Source organism: Temnothorax longispinosus, chromosome 12, assembly GCF_030848805.1.
Source record: "Temnothorax longispinosus isolate EJ_2023e chromosome 12, Tlon_JGU_v1, whole genome shotgun sequence".
Lineage (NCBI taxonomy): Eukaryota > Metazoa > Arthropoda > Insecta > Hymenoptera > Formicidae > Temnothorax > Temnothorax longispinosus.
Genome location: NC_092369.1, coordinates 7,863,591 through 7,884,058, shown reverse-complemented (window position 1 = coordinate 7,884,058; position 20,468 = coordinate 7,863,591). Strand labels below are relative to the sequence as shown.

Sequence of the window (20,468 nt, the reverse complement as noted above, 5' to 3'; positions counted from 1 at the left end):
AAAGATAAGATTGTTCGACGGTGCATCGATCCGATCGAACTTAAAGCGGTCGAGCGATCGATCAATGTTCACCTATATTTTTTTCTACGCGTTTAATGATAGGATAGGTTGGAGTTAACAGCTAATAACAGTTGGAGTAAACTCTTTGTTCCCACAATCGTACCGGCACGATGTGTTGGTTACACACGATCAGCAATTTATAACTAATTTTTTTCACATGTCACGAAGCTACACGACTAATGTTTTAATATGAGTTCGAGTTTATTGATAAATAAACTTTGAATATAAAATTTCTGTCAAAATTAATCTGAAATTAAAGAAGAAGAGTATATTTTATTAAATGTTTTTATCTTCGGAGCATAATTTCACGATGTCTTTCTAAAATTAACAAATCTAAATCTCCTTAATTAGGCCAGGTTGGAAATTTTCAAAATCTGTCATATTCTTGAAATATCCTTTAGTTATTCTGACACGTTTCGCGCAATTGAACTGGATTCTTGCCGGTTTATCTCAAGTCTATTATATCTATTTATTAGAAGTCTTGTGTTAATTAATGCACGGCCTAGAAAGCGTATTTTGTTCGGACACTCGTGGAAGTGTTTATCGTCATCATGAATTCAGGCACACATTGCGCGTTGATAGTCGCAATAACGGTAGATAAAAAAGACTTTCTATTTCTTTGAGTCTCTCTTAATTCAAATATGACGAATAGTCGGCCGCACGTATCGCTCGTTTCATATGTTAATATAGAGTCTTTTGAGCACGGCGAGACGAAATTCTCTTTCTTTGATGGAACAATGACCGTATGATTATTAAATTCGTTTATTGTTAATGGCATTTACATTACATTTACAATAAAGACGTAACGCACGTCAATAATTAAATACGAATTTATATTGTAAAAATTAACACATGGTATTCTTCATATGATCTTATATACTTTATTTGCCTACATATTGTATATATGTAAGAAATATTGCAATATAATTTTATTGTTACATAATTTTACTTTTTACAATAACAAATTTTATTTTACATAATAATTCAAGAACTACATAGCTCTATTGAATTCTATCTCAGAAACATTGACTGTCGTAATTTGCAACAAAATTAAGAATATTCGAAATTCAATAATTTAAAAAAAGGTTAATATCTTACATTAATTCTTACGCAAATTAAATTTTTATTGACATTATGAAACACAAGTTTAGTGTCTATATATTAATATCTTGGATATTTAATTAATCCAAATTATAAAGTTGTTAGTGCGGATAGTATTCATTTAATATTTTTTACAAGCGTAGTCCAAGCATAAATAACACTTTCTAGAGCACTCTATTAAACGACGATATCTACATTGTGAATTGTACGGTAGTCACCAACCGCGCTAAACACCTTATTAAATTATTATCGACATTGTTTTGCGCGCGAGCTCAAAACCTGTTACTTGCTCGTATCGAGTAATTGAAATAGACAATGGAGCAATTAACATTCCCGGCAATTAAAGCAACACCCGCTTCTTTTCGCACGTCGTATGATATTATCTATACGCGTTTTATCGCGTTCACAGTCGTTTTGACGAAAAGATTGCAGTACTACATTTTGTAATTGGTGGACGTCTTTTAGTGGCACCGAATTTCAGAAAACGTCACTCGCGAGCGGAGACGATTCCCTGGAGGCGATGACCTTGAAGATGCGCTTCGTCAACTTTCACCAAGTGGTAACATAGACGCCGTAGACGGGTAACAGGCTAGTCAATGTCATCCGTGCTGCAACTCGTGGTTAAGGCCCGAGTTTCATTCTCAGAGTTTCCACGGTCCACGCTGGAAAAGTGGAGGAGGTTCCGGTTGTGTCAGACTAACGAAATGCAAGTGTCTTTGCGGAGGAAATTGACATGGGCATGCACAAAATGCAGAGGCGATATAAATCTTAGTTAATCCCCATAAATAAAGAAATGCTCTAATTTATTTATAACGTTTATTAATTTCTATTACAATTATCATTTTTTATACAAATCCATAAATGTCCACTTATGTCCAATAAAAAATATTGCAACAATGATATACATAGTTTTGTGCAGATCGTAACAAAAGCGCCATAGCTGCATTATGGTGTGTTTAATACAATATATATGAGGCCATGAAATGGCCACTTATAAAGTCCACAGTATTTTCCATTTCTCGAGGCTAAACTGTCCGGAGAAGATATTAATTATTATAAAATATTGTCATAATTAATTCTTTAATAACTTTAATTCATGATCCTCTTCACGGTTCTTCCCTGATATAATTATGCTATGACTAAACTTAATGTCAATGCGTAGCTTGATAATCATCATAATAATCGTAGCTCCTCGATATCTTGTTATATATCATTGAACGTTAAAATCACAGATATTTTTATATCATGTGGAATTCGAGGATGAGGACTGTACATATAGTGAATAAATAAAGGCAATATTTCTTAGTATTCATTCGAATATTGCGGCAAATTTGAGCATCCAAAAGATATCAAAGATTGAATTATAGAATGAATTATGTTATCTCCCTCTTTCTTTTTTCTATCGTTTTTACGATATGTTTGGAATAGCATTATATAAAAATTGTATTATATTGTTTCATTATATAACAATTTTATAATGTCATTTCCCACTAGAACACTGGGAAACTGTAAAACAATTATATTTGAATAACTTCATGCTTTCAATTCTTTTTACTTGCACAGTCGAACAACCCTTTGGTTGCGATTCGTGCCATAATAAATCAGGATTCGTAAGAGTGATTTGCGTACATACGCATATCCTATACATACACGCACATACGTACGCATTATATATACAACAATCACGCATCGTCTTCGCGCTGATGTAACACTTTTGCCTGCAGCTCCGGTAACTTCTCGAACACCTGTTAAGCGCGCTCGTAATAGCCGCGACGTCGGTCGACGATGTATACCTTACGCGGAATACTTGAGATTTCTCTCTGTTATAAAATCACGTCGCCCGAATTCGGATGCAGTTGTTTCATTTAACTTAAAAAGTATCAGTTTCAGAGTAAAAAAAATGCAACGATAAATAATAATGAAGAAGAACAGATTCTTTTTTTCTTATGTAACTCTGCTGTTCGATTTATTTCTTTTAATATTATTTTGTTTATTTAGCATATTGGGTTAAATAGAAGCAACTGCATGGTTTAACAAAGCCATTACAATAGAAAACATATTTGGACAATAATTTATTTAAAGCATCTCAAAAAAAAGTTGAAATATTTGAAAAAAATAAAGATTAATATCTCAATATAAAAAACTAAGAATGGGAAGAAACAATATAGAAATTATGGAATAAATAACATTTTCTAATTGTATAATCTTTTAATAATTAATAAAATAATACTATAATAGGACGTAATAATTATCGCAAAAAACCTAAAAGTATATAAAGATAAAATTCGTGATAATTAAAACGAATTTAACATTAAATTAAATAATAATGATATTAAAAATATATTTTATGTAAAGAATGTATTATACAAACATTAATATATAGCTACACTCTTTTGCAGCAATCACGTGCAATGGTGAATCGATGGTTCATCGACATCTCCAACGGATTACAAATTATTGAGGATCATCCTTGAAGTAGAATATAGGAATGAAAGATATACTTTCTCGGACGCTAGGAAATTATGTAAGGCGTGATACAGAGTCAAAATAACAAACGATGGAATGTGTCCATTAGCGATGGTGGGAGCAACGGCGACCTTGGTGCCATCGATGGTTTCGAAGTTTGATTCAAGGATTCGATTTTGATGTTCCTAAAATTAATGTGTCGAACTAAACTATTTAATTGCAAATAAGACGAAATATTCTGAATACGAGGCTGAAGTTTCGAAAAATGAAGCAAACCAAACATGTTTTTGTCGCGTGGAAAGATTACTTAATTTGTCATGTGTGCAAGAAATAAGCAAAGAAAAAATTATTTAACAATAAAAATTGATTTTTAAATTAATACTATCTATATATAAAAAATGAGACTAGCAAGAACATTAAATATTTCAATTTGACTGAGTTTATTATTTTTTTGCGACGTCTCGAGGGCCATATTTTGTATCTTCGCATAAGAAAAAAGTATTATTTATTTTCGTGCCATTCGAAAAATGACAAACAAATGCGAAGATTCGAATTACGAGCCGACACGCATCTCCGACTGTTTATTTCAAGCAAGAAACGCGAGTTGGACTGAAAAGGCCGCGCGGCTTCGCACACACACGTGAAGAAGAAACATCCGTTTTTGTCCTTCATATCGTTAAATGTCGTCGGTACTTCATTTAGATTAAGTACAATACCTATGCCTGCGCCAACCTTTCGACGGTGACGGCCTTGTCCCTCGAAATTTATGCCTTTTAGTATGCAGGCGTGCGCATATAAATAGCATTAACGTTGCCAAATGGCCAAGATGTGATAAATTCAATACAGTTTATCCACGCGTATGACGCACGCTGGAACCAACGTTCCTACGTAGTTAATTGTAATAATTAATGCACGTCATTTGAGTTGCTCGCCGCGTTGGTGCAATAAAAATTGCGAACTGCAATTAAGCCGGTGCCTTCTGATTGCTGATATTTGGACGCTTATTTTCCCGGCCTGAAACAGGCATGTGACAATTTTGCGCAACGCTTTGCGACCGACCGAACAATGCAACGTGCGATCATTGCGAAAGATCGTGCGAATGCGTAGATACGTAGACAGCGTGTGCAAACAAAAAATGCGTGCGGAAACCGGCGCTAAGTTCCGTTTGAGATTTATCGCACTTTTGACGGAAATTTCATCGGTAGGTACATCTGACCTTGACTCCTCCGCCGAAGTGAAAATAGCAGCGCGGATCCAGCTAAGATCATAATTTGCATAAAATTTATCCCACTCGATAAATTTAACGAATTCCGTCCGATGTAAACATCCCACGGTTGAATGGCAAATCAGATTTAAATGCCAACGTTTCTTGAAAGAAGAGAGAGAAAGAGATAAAGAGAGAAAACTAGGGGCTCGATCAGATTTTTGCATTCTTAAATGTATAAAAATAACTTGCAAGTGCAAATTGCGTTCGGTCGTTGACGAGATGTCGAACCAAGATAAAAAGTTTTAATTATTTAAGAATACAGGATTAAAAAATAAGAAAGTTCTACAATATGGTAGTTGTCTTGCAGTATTCAAGCAAAGCTACAGGACAATGTAAAAATGCCTGAAAAAAGATCTTGTCGATCAAAAATAAACAAAAAGATAAAATAATAAAATTATTGATCAAAGTATACATAAATACTGAAAACTACAATTTGTAAAAAGATAATTTATAACGTTTCGATCTCATTTGAACAAAACCGGTCTGGTCAATAATAGTTCTCTTTCGCGCGCGTATTTTGCTCTTCGAAGAGTCAATTTCGCAACGCATGAATCTGTGATCGAATCAGACGAAGATTTTGCCGATAAATCGCCAGATTAATCGCGTATATAACACGCATGTGAATAGATTTCCATACCAAGATTCATTCGTGTATAAGCGTCGCGTCTAGATCCGATCGTAACTAAACGTGCGAATATCGAGGAAAATAAATGGCGCTATTAAAATAATATAATGTGCTGCATGTCTCCATATCACTTTTTCTTCTGCGTCATCGAGTATTTCAACGCCTGGCAAGGTTTTCACAAAGATCGCAGACGTCGCAATCCGCTGTCAATAAAGCATTTAATTTACGTCGATGTCGATTTTAGATGGAGAAGACAATGTTTTTATTCGCTGATAAATCGAGAACGAAAAACACGAAATCTTGTTTAGTCATTACAAAACCCTTGACGAGAAAAGCGATGATTTTTTAATGGAAAAATGCCATGTGAAGTGTGTAAGTTTATAAAATAATTGGAAAAGTTGCTAAAATAAAAAAAACTCGCAAAATATAATCGTTCTCCATTCTTGTTAACTGAATGGAAAAATCGCCTTTTCTTAATAACGGTTGCAATTTTCCACGTCGTATGCTGTCGTAAAAACTGTACCACGATTGTCATATGAATAATGTTTTTCGCTGCTGAACAGTGCTTTAATTATCTTATGGCTACTAATAAAAGTATAATTGTTTCTATAAGAGTTTTCCTTCGTAAAATTAACGGCGTTATTATTTGGACCGTTATCACGCACGTGGCTCTTAAAATCGTGAACCCAGACAATAAACATTGTCCCGAGACAATGGTGTGAATTATCATGTACATCTCGATAACACAGTTCTACCGGTGCATTATTACGAAAGCTTACGTTAAGATTCACCGTTTCATTCTTACAAAATTCCACGCGAATTGCCATCCTGTTGCTCTTCATTAACATAGCGTGCAATCGTTGCATAAAAATAAGAAGTGGCAGATATAAACCGTGATATAAATACATTCTATATTCTATGTAACAACTGAATTCATAATTAATCAAGCCATTAATTTACTTTACCGATAAATACGAAATTTGTCACACACAGATTGACAGAGTTTTATATTCATAATACTTACTATTATTACAAAGTCAATTTGTTTTTGTTTTCGTACATTACCTTGCTTCCAAATTACATTTTTACTATCTTATTTGCCTTGAAATTTACATATACATGTATTTCAATTTCACGAAAATAAAAATTAATTAATTCTCACAGAAGTATTGCCGTCTATTAAATTTATAGCACCTGTATAATTACATTACACTTACAACATGTGCATTTAATTAAAAGAGAATGTGTTATAATTTTTACAAAAATATATTGCAAAAATAAAAAATAGATTGGCTAGTACCCTCATAGACTTTATTAGGCAAAAATAATAATCACACAATTCAAAAAAATACCGCTTAAGTAATAATTAATTAGTTTTTATGTAACAATGTATGATTCATTATATATAAAAAAGATTCATTATATAGTTTTATATTTTCTAAATGTGTAGATTGATAAGAATATTTTTATGATCTTTTTTCTCGTTCTTCTTTCTACGGAATCGACCTGGAAAAGTAGTTTCTACAGAAGTAGCTACACAGAATTATTATATCCAATAGTAATAATCTAGTAGTGGTAGTGGTAGAACTATTATTCTCGCGTTTCCTTTCTGTATCGAGATTGAGATTGGTCATATATGCAACAAGGACGACAGAAATAATTATTACGAAAACCACAACGAAGAAACTGTTGCCTGCTGATATTCCCTCGTGAAGTTTTATATTTTCTAAATGTGTAGATTGATAAGAATATTTTTATGATCTTCTTTCTCGTCATTCTTTCTACGGATTGACCTGAAAAAGTAGTTTCTACAAAGGCAGCTACACAGAATTGTTATATCCAATAGTAATGATCTAGTAGTGGTTGTGCATTATTATTCTCACGTTTCCTTTCTATATTAAGGTTGAGAAATTATTGTAAATTAGCGCAAGATTCATCAAGGATATAGAGATAGGCAATCTATTGATATATTTTATACGTATACGTAAGAATAGCTGCGAGTGAAAAGAAACTCATCTCTTCTCATATTCAATCTTAAATATATAAAAATATCAAAGCCAATTTTTACATCAAAATATGAAAGATTTAGATCACAAATATTTAGACCTTGAGATTATGACTGTCATGAATCATCGATAAAACTTCTTTCTTTTTAATACAAACATCACAAAAATTAAAACAGTAATTTTTTTCAATATTATATACATATATTATATAATGAAAAGGTTGTTTATAATTCTCTTGATATGATTATTCGTAGTGATCATTATTGACATAGATTAGATCGTTGTTTCGTGAATCTTTCAAAGATGCTTATTAATATAATCACATTGTCATCCATTAAATTCGCAGATCATATTCGCATGGTCCCTAAGGTTTAACCCCTGCTAAATATCAAATATACCGCTAGTGAAATGTACAACCTTTTCCATGTGACGTCTCACTACTGTTTAATCTATAGCCCATCTAATGACCGATAGAAACCTGACCTTTCGAAGTGGGCATTTATCTATGATCGCGAAATTTGAGAACTAACGCATACACCCGCAATAATTATTAGCTAATGGCTAAAGTTTGCACGCAATTGTTTTATTAAGGTGCAGGAAGGCTGTTGCGCAATGCGGAATATATTGCTTAACAAGCTAAACTAGAAATAAATTAAAGTTGTTCTTCTCATATATAGATAATGTCACTTGATACTGCTTTTTAAACTGTTTTAATTTTAGCTGTTTTCTTTAATGAATCATTTAGTAAAGAATGCGGAGAAGTTATCGTGAAATTATGTAAGGAGGTAAATAACATCATACTTTATCCGAGGATGGAATAATCAACAGATGGATTTAGGATTTTTATAGCTGATATCATACAAACAAAGTATAAATAATCTTGCTAACGCGACTTCTTATCAATGATGGTGAATCATGCGAAAGATAATAAAGATGTGGTAATAATAATGAACACGCGTCACATGACATTATCAGGATGATTTCAGATTTATCGATTTCGAATTTGTACACATTCAAGTAGCCAGACGTGTCGTGTTTCGTATTTCGATCCAACGGACAGTTTTTTCCGACACATTGCGAGATCTCTTTCCTCACGTTCCATAAATCGTTGCCATTTAGAGTATAATGTGCTATTTTTTAATTGAAAAAATTAATTTCGTCATTATTTAACTGATTCTGATTAAATCCTCTACACCGCATTCTTTATCGTTACTCTTTCATATATCGATATATGACTTGCATATACATATAAATACATATATAAATTCCACCGGTCATTTTAGAAATTAAATTAACAATCTATTAAGATTTTGTTATCAATAATTTTGCTATAATAACTACGTTTTGCGCATAATTTATTTTAACATTCTCTTATTTTGTTAATCTTTAATTTATTATTTATATTTAAATAAAACAATATTATATTATAGTTTTTAACAGGTATTTAAATAGCTGTTCTCGACAGCAGAAAAGTTTTTACAGCATTTAAATTGGTTGCTTAAAAAGTTAACTTTTGCATACCAAAGTTGTAATTTATACATTTTAATTATTCTATAATAGACATTTCAATACTTAAAATATTAATTGATGTAAGAATATTGTGCAGTAGCTGGCAGACCATGGCTGTTAAACTAAATTATGTTTAATACGCTGTGTTTAAATACGTTCATTTCTTATTAGAAATATTATAGCAAAGTCATTTAGTTATTCACGAAAAAAGTCATTATTGTTTCGATCATTGAGATATATTCACGCGAATCTGACTTGAGATGAGCCGATCCTAGACCTAGAAAAACAATTGCACTGGCCTTGAGCTACATACGAGAGCAGTAGAACAAAACATCGCCTTGATAGAGAAATTCCAATTTGAGAATGACGATGTAGAACATAAAGCAAAGCGAAAAAACTAAGATTGCAATTGTCTACCATTCCTACCAACAATGATTTAGAATCAAAAATTTGAAATTTATTCCTTCTTGATGAAAATATCGAGGGAGAGAAGAGGAAATAACCATTTAACATCGTATGTCTTCGTAACCAAGTCTCAAATTAAAATTCTCCATAAAAATCTATTAGTTGTTGTAATTTTTATGATAATACGAGAAATTGGATTTCCTTTTTTCTGCAAGTTAAACAATAATGATTAATAGATTTATAAATGTATACTATATAAAGCTATTAATCATTATAAATATAGCGATTGCTGATAAATGTTGATACTGAATGATTGCTAATATTGATAAAGGAGCGAGAAGAGTAAGTTAGAATTTTTTTTCCTTTTATTGCATGACTAGATATTTTACAGCGGCTCGGCTATCATGATTGATAGTCACGAAGTCTTGTCTGCGACTTGGAAACGAAACCGAGGGATCTAGAATGTTAATGCCAAGGTTGCTTGGTCCATTGTCGATCTAAGAAATGCCATTGCCAAGGAAATCTATTCATTATTCTAACGATTTTATCAGTAAAACAGTTATAAGGAAGTTGCATCAATCCGTTATCGATACACCATCCGATATACGAAATGATACAAACGACTGATAAGAAAAGTGACGCATGCAGTAAAAGTAGCAATTAAGAGCGAGAAAGCGGTACATGAATAACATCAATGAAATCAATTAAGGTATATTAAAGTATATCATTAATTAAGAATATAAAAAACGGATACAATTATGTAAACATTATTTATATAGAAAAATCAGTAATCAATTAAAAAGAGTAACGAATTTAGAAGTCAATATCACAATGAAATAAAGAGCGTTAGTTAGAAGAATTTTTCAAAATTAAAAAGATTTCTTCATTGTTTTCAATGCAATGCGTTAATAATTAATATTAGAATAATTAAACATTTATACATCTTGTATACGCTATAGGCGGTTGCATATAAATTTTCTCACGTTTTAGAATAATTCATTAGATGTTAATACGCTATTATTCGTTCGTCAGGCACGTTAAGTGATGATTATGTTATTCACGCATGAATATTTGCAAAATTGCCTAGGAAAATCTTATACGTAATTGTTTATAAATTAGTTAATATATTATTTGTTTATCAACTTAAATTTATGTGATGTACAATATCAGAAACGTTTAATAAGTTTAATTGATAATAAGAAATGCACAACATAATATGCATATATGCGAGCAATATAACATGCATAGTATAATGCAAAGTAAAATATAAAGTAAAACAAAAATATTTACAATATAATTATACATTGTTTGATTGTTGCGAATCGCTAATAAAACCTACTTGGTATATGAACTAAAATGAGAATCGCACAAGAATAAAAATTAATTAAAATTTATGCACGCGGATGCGTGCCACATGTTGCATAAGAAAAAACAAACGATTAATAACGGGACTTATTTGCGGGATTTTTCAATCATTAATTCATTGTTCCATCAATCGTAAATCTTCCATTACGGGGAATTATATTATTCTCTGTATATCTATATGTATATCCTCAGGCGTAGCCCATTATGCAATTTTAAATAATTCTCGAATATCATTAATGACTATTAAGAAGCGATTGTTACTGTAAAAGTATCAGAAGGTCGTCGTGGTAAGGTGCGGCGAGAAAAAGTGAAAAATTAATATGCAATTTTTAACGTATATACAATGTATGACGGATTTAGAAATCAATATCACAATGAAAAAATATTCATTCTTCATTAACTATAGTCTGCGATCAGCGACAACAGTATGCATTATTAAGTTGTTTAGTTAAAAGTGACAGATGGCGAGATGGCATACCGAGAAGAATCCGTATAAACGTAGCGTATTACGCGTATAAATATGCAGAATATATAATAATTATTGCAACAATATTTTTTAGTACTGGGAGATGCTGGAGGCCGAAATTATGCACACATGATTTTCGCACTTTAGATGATAATTGATATTTATCTGCTAAACCGCTACATGATAATGAATACTTTCCTATCATACTCTTAGCATTTCGTCAAGGTTCTGTCAACGGTTGCGAAGTGGGAATATAATATTAGTAGAGAAGCATGTGTAAGTGAACATTTCGAAAAATGTATTTTCTTGCGGTATTTACATAATATACAGTCGTTTTTTTGTCGCGAGATTTTCTTTCGCAAGGTAAATCCGTATGCATACAAGAAAGAAGAAATTGAAGCGCGATAATTGATTACATAAATAAAGCCATTTTAATGGTAACATAACATACACAGCATAAATAAGCGCCTACTCCCCATAGAACCTGTTATTTGTCTCACTTTTTAATTTCTATCTCATTTCCGTCTTTATTCGCTTAAATGTACGATGTACACAATATTGTTGCTACAAAAACATTAGTACGTTCTGCCCCTAAAATTATGCCCTAAATTATGTTTCCATCTAGAGTTAAGGCATGATTTTCGCCCGCAGTACCGTTGTGTACTTCTTATGTACTTTTTTCTTCTTTTATTATTTTTTACATCAAAAGCCGAATGCTTTGAATGATTATGCCGATATGCATTGTATTGGAGAATAAAACATGTTAACATAATGATAATTTGAATATATCGTAAATGGCCGAACAGCGTTGACCATTATCGTCACATATTTGAGAGAGGACGTTTCATCGTATATGTACAAATATAACTTATTATTTAACAATCGATAAAAAATTTGTCGCAGTCCCACTATTTTTTAAGCAATTAGTAGAAATTAGTCTTATTGTACACAATGGAGAGACTAGACCATACTGAGATATTTTCTTGCAAAAGATGTTTCAATTTCTTGCAAAAAATGTTTTAAATTTCTTGCAAAAGATGTTTGGCAATTAAAAAAGCCTTAACAACATTTCATGATCGTAACACTCCTTTAACAATAATATCACTTCGTTTCCTAGTAATCACGCTGCAATCCCAGTTTTGCACTTGATCGATGGCAGAGTAGAAAACTATAAAATATTTCTTGAGCCTTTCTTTTCATACACAAATTCCAAAATCTCATATTTCATGTATTTTTCCGACACATTGCTGAGACATTATTCAAAATATATATGATATTTTAAAAATGCGAAATTTACAATTTATGACATATGTGACAATGCTTACAACTTAGATGTAAAACAAAGCACGAAGAATTAATCTTTTTGTTTTATATTTATATACATAAAACTATATAATAAGAAAAGTATTATTTAAAATAAAGTCATGTGTAGAAATGTGGGATTTAAAATATTTTTACAGATACATTGAGAGAGATATTTAATAAAATACCTTTTTTTAATAATATGATTCAAACAATAATCAGATAACAGAAATCAAACTAGTTTGAAGGAATGTATAAATTTAAACTGAACAGTCTGAGTCAATAAATACCTAAGAATTACAAAACTAAATGTGTTGTAGACAACATAAGTCACTTTCTGCTTTGCTTTTCTTAATCGGATGTATACTTAAAACAATAGATTTTAGATCCGAACATAAAATTTTTATTAAAAACCCATTATCTTTGGCTACTTTGGGTATGTTTATTTAAATAATTATAATATAGTGTAATATTGTACAACTTGAATTAGAGTACAAGATGAGTCGTAACGCATTAGCTTTCCTTTACATCATGTGTTGCCCATTCGGTGGAGCATATTGCGATTGCTGATTTACAGATGGTCCTGCAGGTCCAGGCGGACCATATGGCCCGGGTGCAGGGCCGCTTTGAGGTGGGTATCTGCTATATAATATATTACATTATCATTTCTCTAACATTAAAAAAAAAAAAAAGAAAAAATTAAATGAAACATAATGCAATTAAGCAATAATATTGTTACATAATACACGAAAAATGTGTATGCACACGCTTGTATGTGTATTGTAATTTATGTGTGAGAAATGTTCCAAAACATGGAAATATTTTTTATTTACAGTTACTCTAATTGTAGCGAATTTTGAGATTAGTGTTACAATAAAAATAAATTAAACATACCCCTGTGGTTGATAAGAAAGGTTTTGATCAGGCGGCGGCAAAGATGACCCTTGTGGATGTCCAGGCGGATGTTGGTGAGGTCCTGATTGAACATGAAAATGCTGGGGTAAAGTAATGTTTGGCATACTGGTAGGACCCATGTACTCGTTGCTCGGCAAATTCGTGTTATACGGCCCCACCGGACCTGAGGCGGCTCCAGTGGGGAACGGAGAAGGCGGCATACCATTAAACATCTGTTGAAGGATGTAGCAATGTCAGAATATCTCGCGCTACTGTAAGAATCGTTACTTAGAGTCTGTCGAGGCACTTACGTGCGTTGGTGGTGGATTGTGGAATGGATAAGGACTTATATGTGGCTGCATTTTAGGCAAAGTGTAGCCAGTCGGCGTTGGAGGTTCTCTCATCAAGGTATGGTACAAATTAAGAGCGTCGACCAAATCGGAACTTAATTGGGTAAGCTGCGCATGCCGCCTATCTACTTTTTCCAAAGCCGCATCAATCAAGGGCCCCATTGCCGTAACTTGGTCTGCAAAATGCAATAGATTGAAATGATCAATATTTGTAAAATTTTTTTTGTAATTGTTTTTATCATGAATTTATTCATAGTTACCTTCTAAATCAAGCATTTCCTGAGGATCGGAGGTATCACATTGTGGATCAGCTTCGTGAAGCAGATGTAATAATCTATCCATTTTCTTTTCATCTATTTCAACTTCCACCACTTCGGGTTCACGTTTCACCATTTTTACTTCCACTTCTTCCGCAAATTGCACTAATTTCTTGTTACTATGTTCCAATTCTGTACATAAATACATTCATATTAATTCAATCACGATCACACATAATAAATAATTCAAGGACGTTTAAACATCGAAAAATTAATTAAGTCGCGTATATCTTACTTGTAAACTCTTCTGGTTCAACAGACAAATCAGCAGTAACAAAATTGGAGGGGAAGAGGCCTTCGCCTCTTTGATTGCTGCCCTTCCACCAATTTGGATGAGAATCGTCCAAAATGTTAACTAAAAAATCAAATTCACAATTAGAAATTCATTTCTAATATCTATCATCTTGTGTGTTGTTTGCGTTTTTGTATTATAATAATTTTTATACACATACTTATTTCTCCTGCTAAGAATGTTAGTTCATTATCCTCTGCAGCTTCAAAATCATACAGAGCACGTACTTTTCTGCCTTCTTGGGAGGTGCTCGAGGCTCCAAGCACAGAATTCATACTAGGATATAAACTAGTACTTTTTTTAGAGGCTGGCGAACTATGCGATGAAGTGCTTTGAGTATGTGTCTTATTTTCTTGCAACGAAAGTTGTATGGCTGTAAAAAATTGTCTATATAATAACTATATAATAATAATATAAAAATAAACTTGAAACATTATTAAATGTATAATGGAAATAATATCAAATTGTTACCTTTTGCAATATCTGATTCTTCTTGCGAATTTGTTACTACATTAGGATCTCTGCTCAGAGTCATAGCACGTTTTGGCTAAAAAACATTGCATTTTATACACGTAAGAAATAGTTTAAAAATTGAATTGAATTAATAATATCACATGCCCAATAAGTTGATTCATTCAAAATGTATTTAATAGTTTATAAAGTAACCATACGATACAATATAAGTTCAGAAGAGAGACATAGTGTCAATAAGTGATAATCTTATCTGACTGATTTAAATAATGCAATCTGGAGTAGTGGTTCAACACTCGACTTCGCAATAGCTATGAACCATTTATATTTCTACAGTTAACAAAGAAGGTGCGATAATAACACAAAGGATAAAGACTCACCGTATCCGAGACAGAAGAAAAGTCATGGCCTTCACTTCTGAGCTTATTGTACAAGCTTGGAATCAGATTCAATTGCGGATCTGCTTTAAAATCACCTTCCACCCATTTTTTCAAAAGCGCTTTGATTTTATCCACTATTTTCGGTTGCGGATGGTTAATAAGCTTTCGCAAATCATTTTCAAAATCTCTGGACGCAATTTCCAAGTGGAAAACCTTTCCGCAATTACTGGCGCAAGCGTCCAACAACTAAATCAAAGATAAATAATCAAAAATTTGGTGGAACAGGTTAAGGCATTTTTACTGTTAAAGGACAATGGTACTAACCGTTATAGCTTGCATGACCACATGAGGGTCCTGATGGTACAATCTCTTATTGATAGAACGCAAACAGTCCTTGGCGTTCTGACTGGAGGTGCCCACTTTGTCGCAGATGTCCATTATCTTTCCCCATTCTTCCGTTACATTGTTCTCGTTAGTTGCCTTTTCTGATGCAACGCAATTAAATAACGATTTAAAGAGTGATTCATCACAGGATTCTCAATGACATGCATAATCAAATAGTAATAAAAAGTTTTTTTTTTATAAAAATACAAAGATTAAGATAACTCAGGCAGATACAACAATAAAATTCGCAGGCATCGTATAGATAAAGACTTCAACAAAGGAACAGACGCTCTCTGCAATTGCGTTGCGACACGCAAGAGAGATATCAAGCGGCGAGCTGTCATCGCTGGCACCGACGGAATCGTCGCCGCCCCGTTTTTTTCCGCGTGGAAAATCGGTCGGATTTGGGGGGCGGAGGAATCAGCGCGATAGAATCGGACGATGCGGTCGGAGGTCAAGTGTCAACAACCGCTTAATGCGTCCGACGTGGAAAAGGAGAGCCGTTCCTCGGGCGAGGGCCCGCGGACGAGCGAGCGGTCGAGGGCCCTCGCGCGCGGCGGGAGGCGGGAGGCGACCGCTGGGCCGCGGCGAGCGTGTCGCCAGGCCAGGCCGACCGCGAGGAAACGAGGGTATTACTCACCGACGTCAGCGTCGAAGGGCGAGGAGGTCGGGAAGAGGCCCATCGTCGCGGCTCTCTCTCGCGCCCACCAGCCGTCGTAGATCGTCCCTACTGTCGTCGCGCTCGCACGTCGCCACGTCGTCGCGGAATCGCGCTGCGCATCCAGCTGATATTTACTCACAAACACGTCCGGCCGAACGACTGACGATACTCCGCTCCGCCGCACCAACGGACATCTTTGCCCCCCGGAATGCCCCGGATCTGCCAGGGACCTATCGATACCTATCGAAGCGCGACTTGATTCGAGAGAACGCTCGCCGGCGACGAGACTCGAACTAGATTATGGATTCATCGTCCTCGGGAGGACGTGATTTTGGAGGCTTCGAAGGCGTATATTATGTATCAAAGAATTTCACGGGAGCTTGGCGAGCGAAAGAAAGCTCGCAACGCGACGATCGATGTATCGAATGACGTGAATGCGACCGCCGTGCGAGCGCGAATCATCGCGTTCTCCGATAACTCGAAATGGAATAACCAAGGTCCAAGATGGCACTGCCAATCGAATTCTCTCTCGTCAGTCTCGTCCACTCAGCTTGGCACATAAACAGAAATATATAAACAAGCTATCTCGTACTTGGTCATTTCTTCCTAAAAAACTTAGGGATATTTAACGTGCCGTCAACCATTGGACCGCTAGATTCGTTTCTTCTTCTGACTCCATCAGGTTTTCAGGTTAGAATTGGAATTAATTAGAGAATATAAATATCAAATTGTTTAGCTTGTAGTTCTCTTCCATATCGGTTTTCCTTTTTCGACGTTTTATAAGTATATTCAACTTAATTTGTAAGTGGCATCATTGAGTAATTCTGTGATTATCATCTGTATTAATTTGATTTGCGTTAGCTACCTGCCACAGTCCAGTATTGGTCGAGAAGGCGCACGACGAGGTCTTCTCTGAGATCTAATATATATTCAATCAGCTGGGATTTATATATTTGTACGTGATGTATTATTTTATTAAATCAGTGAACTGAGAGAGAGCTGAATCCTCTTTCTCGAACACAAGAGATTCTGCATCTTCAAGTTGACTCAAGGATTGATGTTGTTTTTTTCAGAGATCTTCAGAGATTTCCAAGTTGCTTAGCTCAGATTCCAAAATGATGAGAAGTGTTGCCATTGTAATAACTTCTGGTGCCCTGGTGACGGAAGTAATGTGGCAGTTGTACAAGGTGTATAAATGTTCTCGAAGGAAAACGATTAACACTGTCAACGGCTGCGCGACACAGTTTTGCAAAAATACAGAGGCAAAAATCTTCGAAGTCATGTTCTTTTCGAAAGACTCCACTTTATGTCGAACACATTTGGGACTTATGAAACCATGTGGGAGGCTGAATTGTGCAGTAAGACACTTGAGGTAACCTCTCCACAATGTGGTATAAAGTAAAACAATATAAAATTATTTATTTATTTTTCTCATAGCTTATAATGCAACTGTATAGAATATATCTTACATATTTGCAGGCGGATTGTAGATTATTTGGATTCTGCGACCGATACTTTGGACATATGCGTATATTTCTTTACGTTCTCAGATTTAGCAGAGGCAGTTATAAGAGCCAAAAAAAGAAATGTTGTCATAAGGATGATATTGGATGAGTCCATGGCAACAAATGACACAAGCAAATTAAAGATCTTTTACAAAGAAGGTTTGTGACAACTATTTTGAAACAAACATTGTTATATGAAGAATTTAGTAGACATTTTATAATCTGGAATTCCTATTACATAGATAACGCAGCAACTTTGTAATTGACATAATATTCCTTTATTTTGCAGGCATTCAACTAAGATCAAAACAGTTAGATACCTTGATGCACCATAAATTTGTTATTATTGACAATAAGATCTTGATATCAGGCAGTATAAACTGGACTAAATCAGCATTTTTTGGAAATTTTGAGAACGTGCTAGTGACTAATGAGTCAGCGATAGTTAAGCCATTTATAAACGAGTTTGAAAGCATATGGTCAATACTTGGTGCCATAACTACACAAGCTAATTCTATAAAAACTTAAATATACGTTAAGTAGTTTTTTTTAGTCTATATGTTTACTTAAATTAAGTATAAGAAGAGCAAGGGAGAGCACATAGACATTTTTTTTTTTTATACTTTTATTTTTTTATGTGTCAAGACAAAGTTCTTCGTCTTGACATTTGATTCGTGATATATTGACAGATGCTCAAACAACAGACTACTTATAAGAAAATATTGTAGTGACGTTTAATTTTTATTAAGAGTAATTTTTAACTTAAAAGGTTACATATAATTTAATTTTTTCTTAATTTTGCACGTAAAAACTATAAATATATAAAGAGATAAATGCAGTTCCCGTACATGGTAATTTTACACGTTTCTATGAAATCCTAACTTAGGAAGACAAAGATCATTTATCTGCCTACATGTATATACAATATTTAATGTGAAATAAAAGACATTTTTACTTCTGTAATGTCCGTTTCGTTTTATATGTACGTGCGTGTATTTCTTTCTTGAAATGATTGATGCAAATACAAAATGCTAATAGGAGCTAATTCTCTAATGTAATCGGATGAATCTTTGTGCTTTGATGGATTAAATTTGATGAGATAACACGTACACATACAGCGTGGGTGCACCAATAAAGGGAGTTGCCATGACGATTCTGACGTCATGATGATATTACATCTTGGTATATTAAGAATAGCCTTTGTTTTCACACAAATGAAGCTGCGCTCGTGATGCATATTGATTTTCTTTAACTGGGGAAACAGTCATGGGTCTTCACGGCCGCGTATGAATATCTTGGATAGAAAAAAAAAACATTATTTCTGTATACTCTTAGGCTGCAGTCCGTTTGATGCTACAAATCTTCGAAACGTTCTTTGTCTTGTTTTTTTTTCAGTGAAAGAAAAGAAAAGAAGAATGCTTCGAAGCATTTGTAGTGTTTAAGTGGATCGCATCCTTAGTATCGAATGGATGCAGAGTGAATTGTACACATAACCTAAATGTATTTTTAATATTTCTACCAATGTTGGGTGTGCTTTCTATTAACTGACACAATTCGACATAGTGTCGTTCTGTCTTTTATTCATTGATGCCAAGAAAGATAGAACGACTTGTGTCGACTTGTGCCACTAAAAACTTGTGAAAGCACCTGTTATCCTTCTGTCTGATATAACAATTTTTTCAAAATTGTGTTTCTTTATTCCAATTTATTATTTTTTTCTCTTGACAAATTTGATACAAAAGAGATATGTATAAATTTTAAGACTTCATCATAAATATATTTAAAGAAAGTATCTATTTCTTATGGTGATAACATCAACAAGGAAGAATTAGGAATTAGGATAATTCATTTTATAAATAAGGCATAAATAAATTCCTTGATGTAGAAGAGAAGGGAACTTTAAACAAATGAGACGGGTAATACTGATCTGTAAATTTATAAAATAATATAAATCTAAAAACTGATCAGACAATAAAATATATACATAGTTTTTTCTTTTTAGAGAAAGATTTGAAGCATTACGACAATGTATGCATCAAATTGTTGTACATGAATAAAAAAAATGTATCACGTTATTCCGTAAATTCGCTCATTAATTCCTAATCTATTCGTATTAGCGTTATGTCGGATAAAACGTATATATATGTATAATATAATAATAAAAGTATTTTGCTTTTTGTTTTATTCATAAATTTTTACGTGTTTTCTTATATATTCGTTCAAATCTTTATGAAAAATATTGGACAAAACATTGTTAATCGTCGCGATTTGTTAAAAAGCTTGCAGAAAACGTCCCACTTCCAATCGCGACTTTCAAAGATCGCATTTGTCTCAAGTTGTCTCAATATTCGAAATTATTTTGCGCCCTCTCGGGCCGCCATGACACTTTGGCGACACGTCCGGTTCGGCAAGCGGCGCAGAAATAGCTCCGCGGTTTTTCGCATATTTTATCGGTTAATAGTGCGTATCGAGCGTAAGTTTCCGTCGGGAGTGCCGATTAAAGTGACGGGCGATCGTCGGAATGTATTGGTTGCCGCGGATCTTCGCGATCGACGTCGTTTCGTCGATCGCGATCGACGTTGCGCCGCTACTTGCCGTGAAACGGACTCCGGTTCAAAGTCCGGTGAGTACAGATTCCGGTG

General features: G+C 33.9%; 2 protein-coding genes across 4 annotated transcripts; one reads left to right on the top strand and one right to left on the bottom strand.

Annotated features, from left to right (window-relative positions):
• Window positions 1-11,545: 11,545 nt before the first annotated feature.
• On the bottom strand, window positions 11,546-16,554 carry Stam (signal transducing adaptor molecule). 2 transcript variants are annotated; one of them, XM_071794937.1, is made up of 10 exons: window positions 16,301-16,554; window positions 15,601-15,761; window positions 15,277-15,522; window positions 14,897-14,972; window positions 14,586-14,798; window positions 14,369-14,488; window positions 14,077-14,265; window positions 13,778-13,992; window positions 13,467-13,699; window positions 11,546-13,211 (listed from the first exon to the last, which is right to left on the bottom strand). In XM_071794937.1, the coding sequence occupies exons 1-10, from the start codon at window positions 16,341-16,343 to the stop codon at window positions 13,097-13,099; spliced, it is 1,611 nt and encodes a 536-aa protein (XP_071651038.1). In that variant the 5' UTR covers window positions 16,344-16,554; the 3' UTR covers window positions 11,546-13,096. The 2 variants fall into 2 exon arrangements, with proteins under 2 accessions (XP_071651038.1, XP_071651037.1); XM_071794936.1 differs by having other exon boundaries at window positions 11,546-13,214; window positions 16,301-16,553.
• A 266-nt stretch (window positions 16,555-16,820) lies between these two features.
• Window positions 16,821-18,789, top strand: Zuc (Mitochondrial cardiolipin hydrolase zuc). 2 transcript variants are annotated; one of them, XM_071794938.1, is made up of 5 exons: window positions 16,821-17,011; window positions 17,183-17,276; window positions 17,395-17,693; window positions 17,801-17,985; window positions 18,116-18,789. In XM_071794938.1, the coding sequence occupies exons 3-5, from the start codon at window positions 17,437-17,439 to the stop codon at window positions 18,352-18,354; spliced, it is 681 nt and encodes a 226-aa protein (XP_071651039.1). In that variant the 5' UTR covers window positions 16,821-17,011; window positions 17,183-17,276; window positions 17,395-17,436; the 3' UTR covers window positions 18,355-18,789. The 2 variants fall into 2 exon arrangements, with proteins under 2 accessions (XP_071651039.1, XP_071651041.1); XM_071794940.1 differs by lacking the exon at window positions 16,821-17,011 and adding an exon at window positions 17,098-17,122.
• The last annotated feature ends 1,679 nt before the right edge of the window (window positions 18,790-20,468 follow it).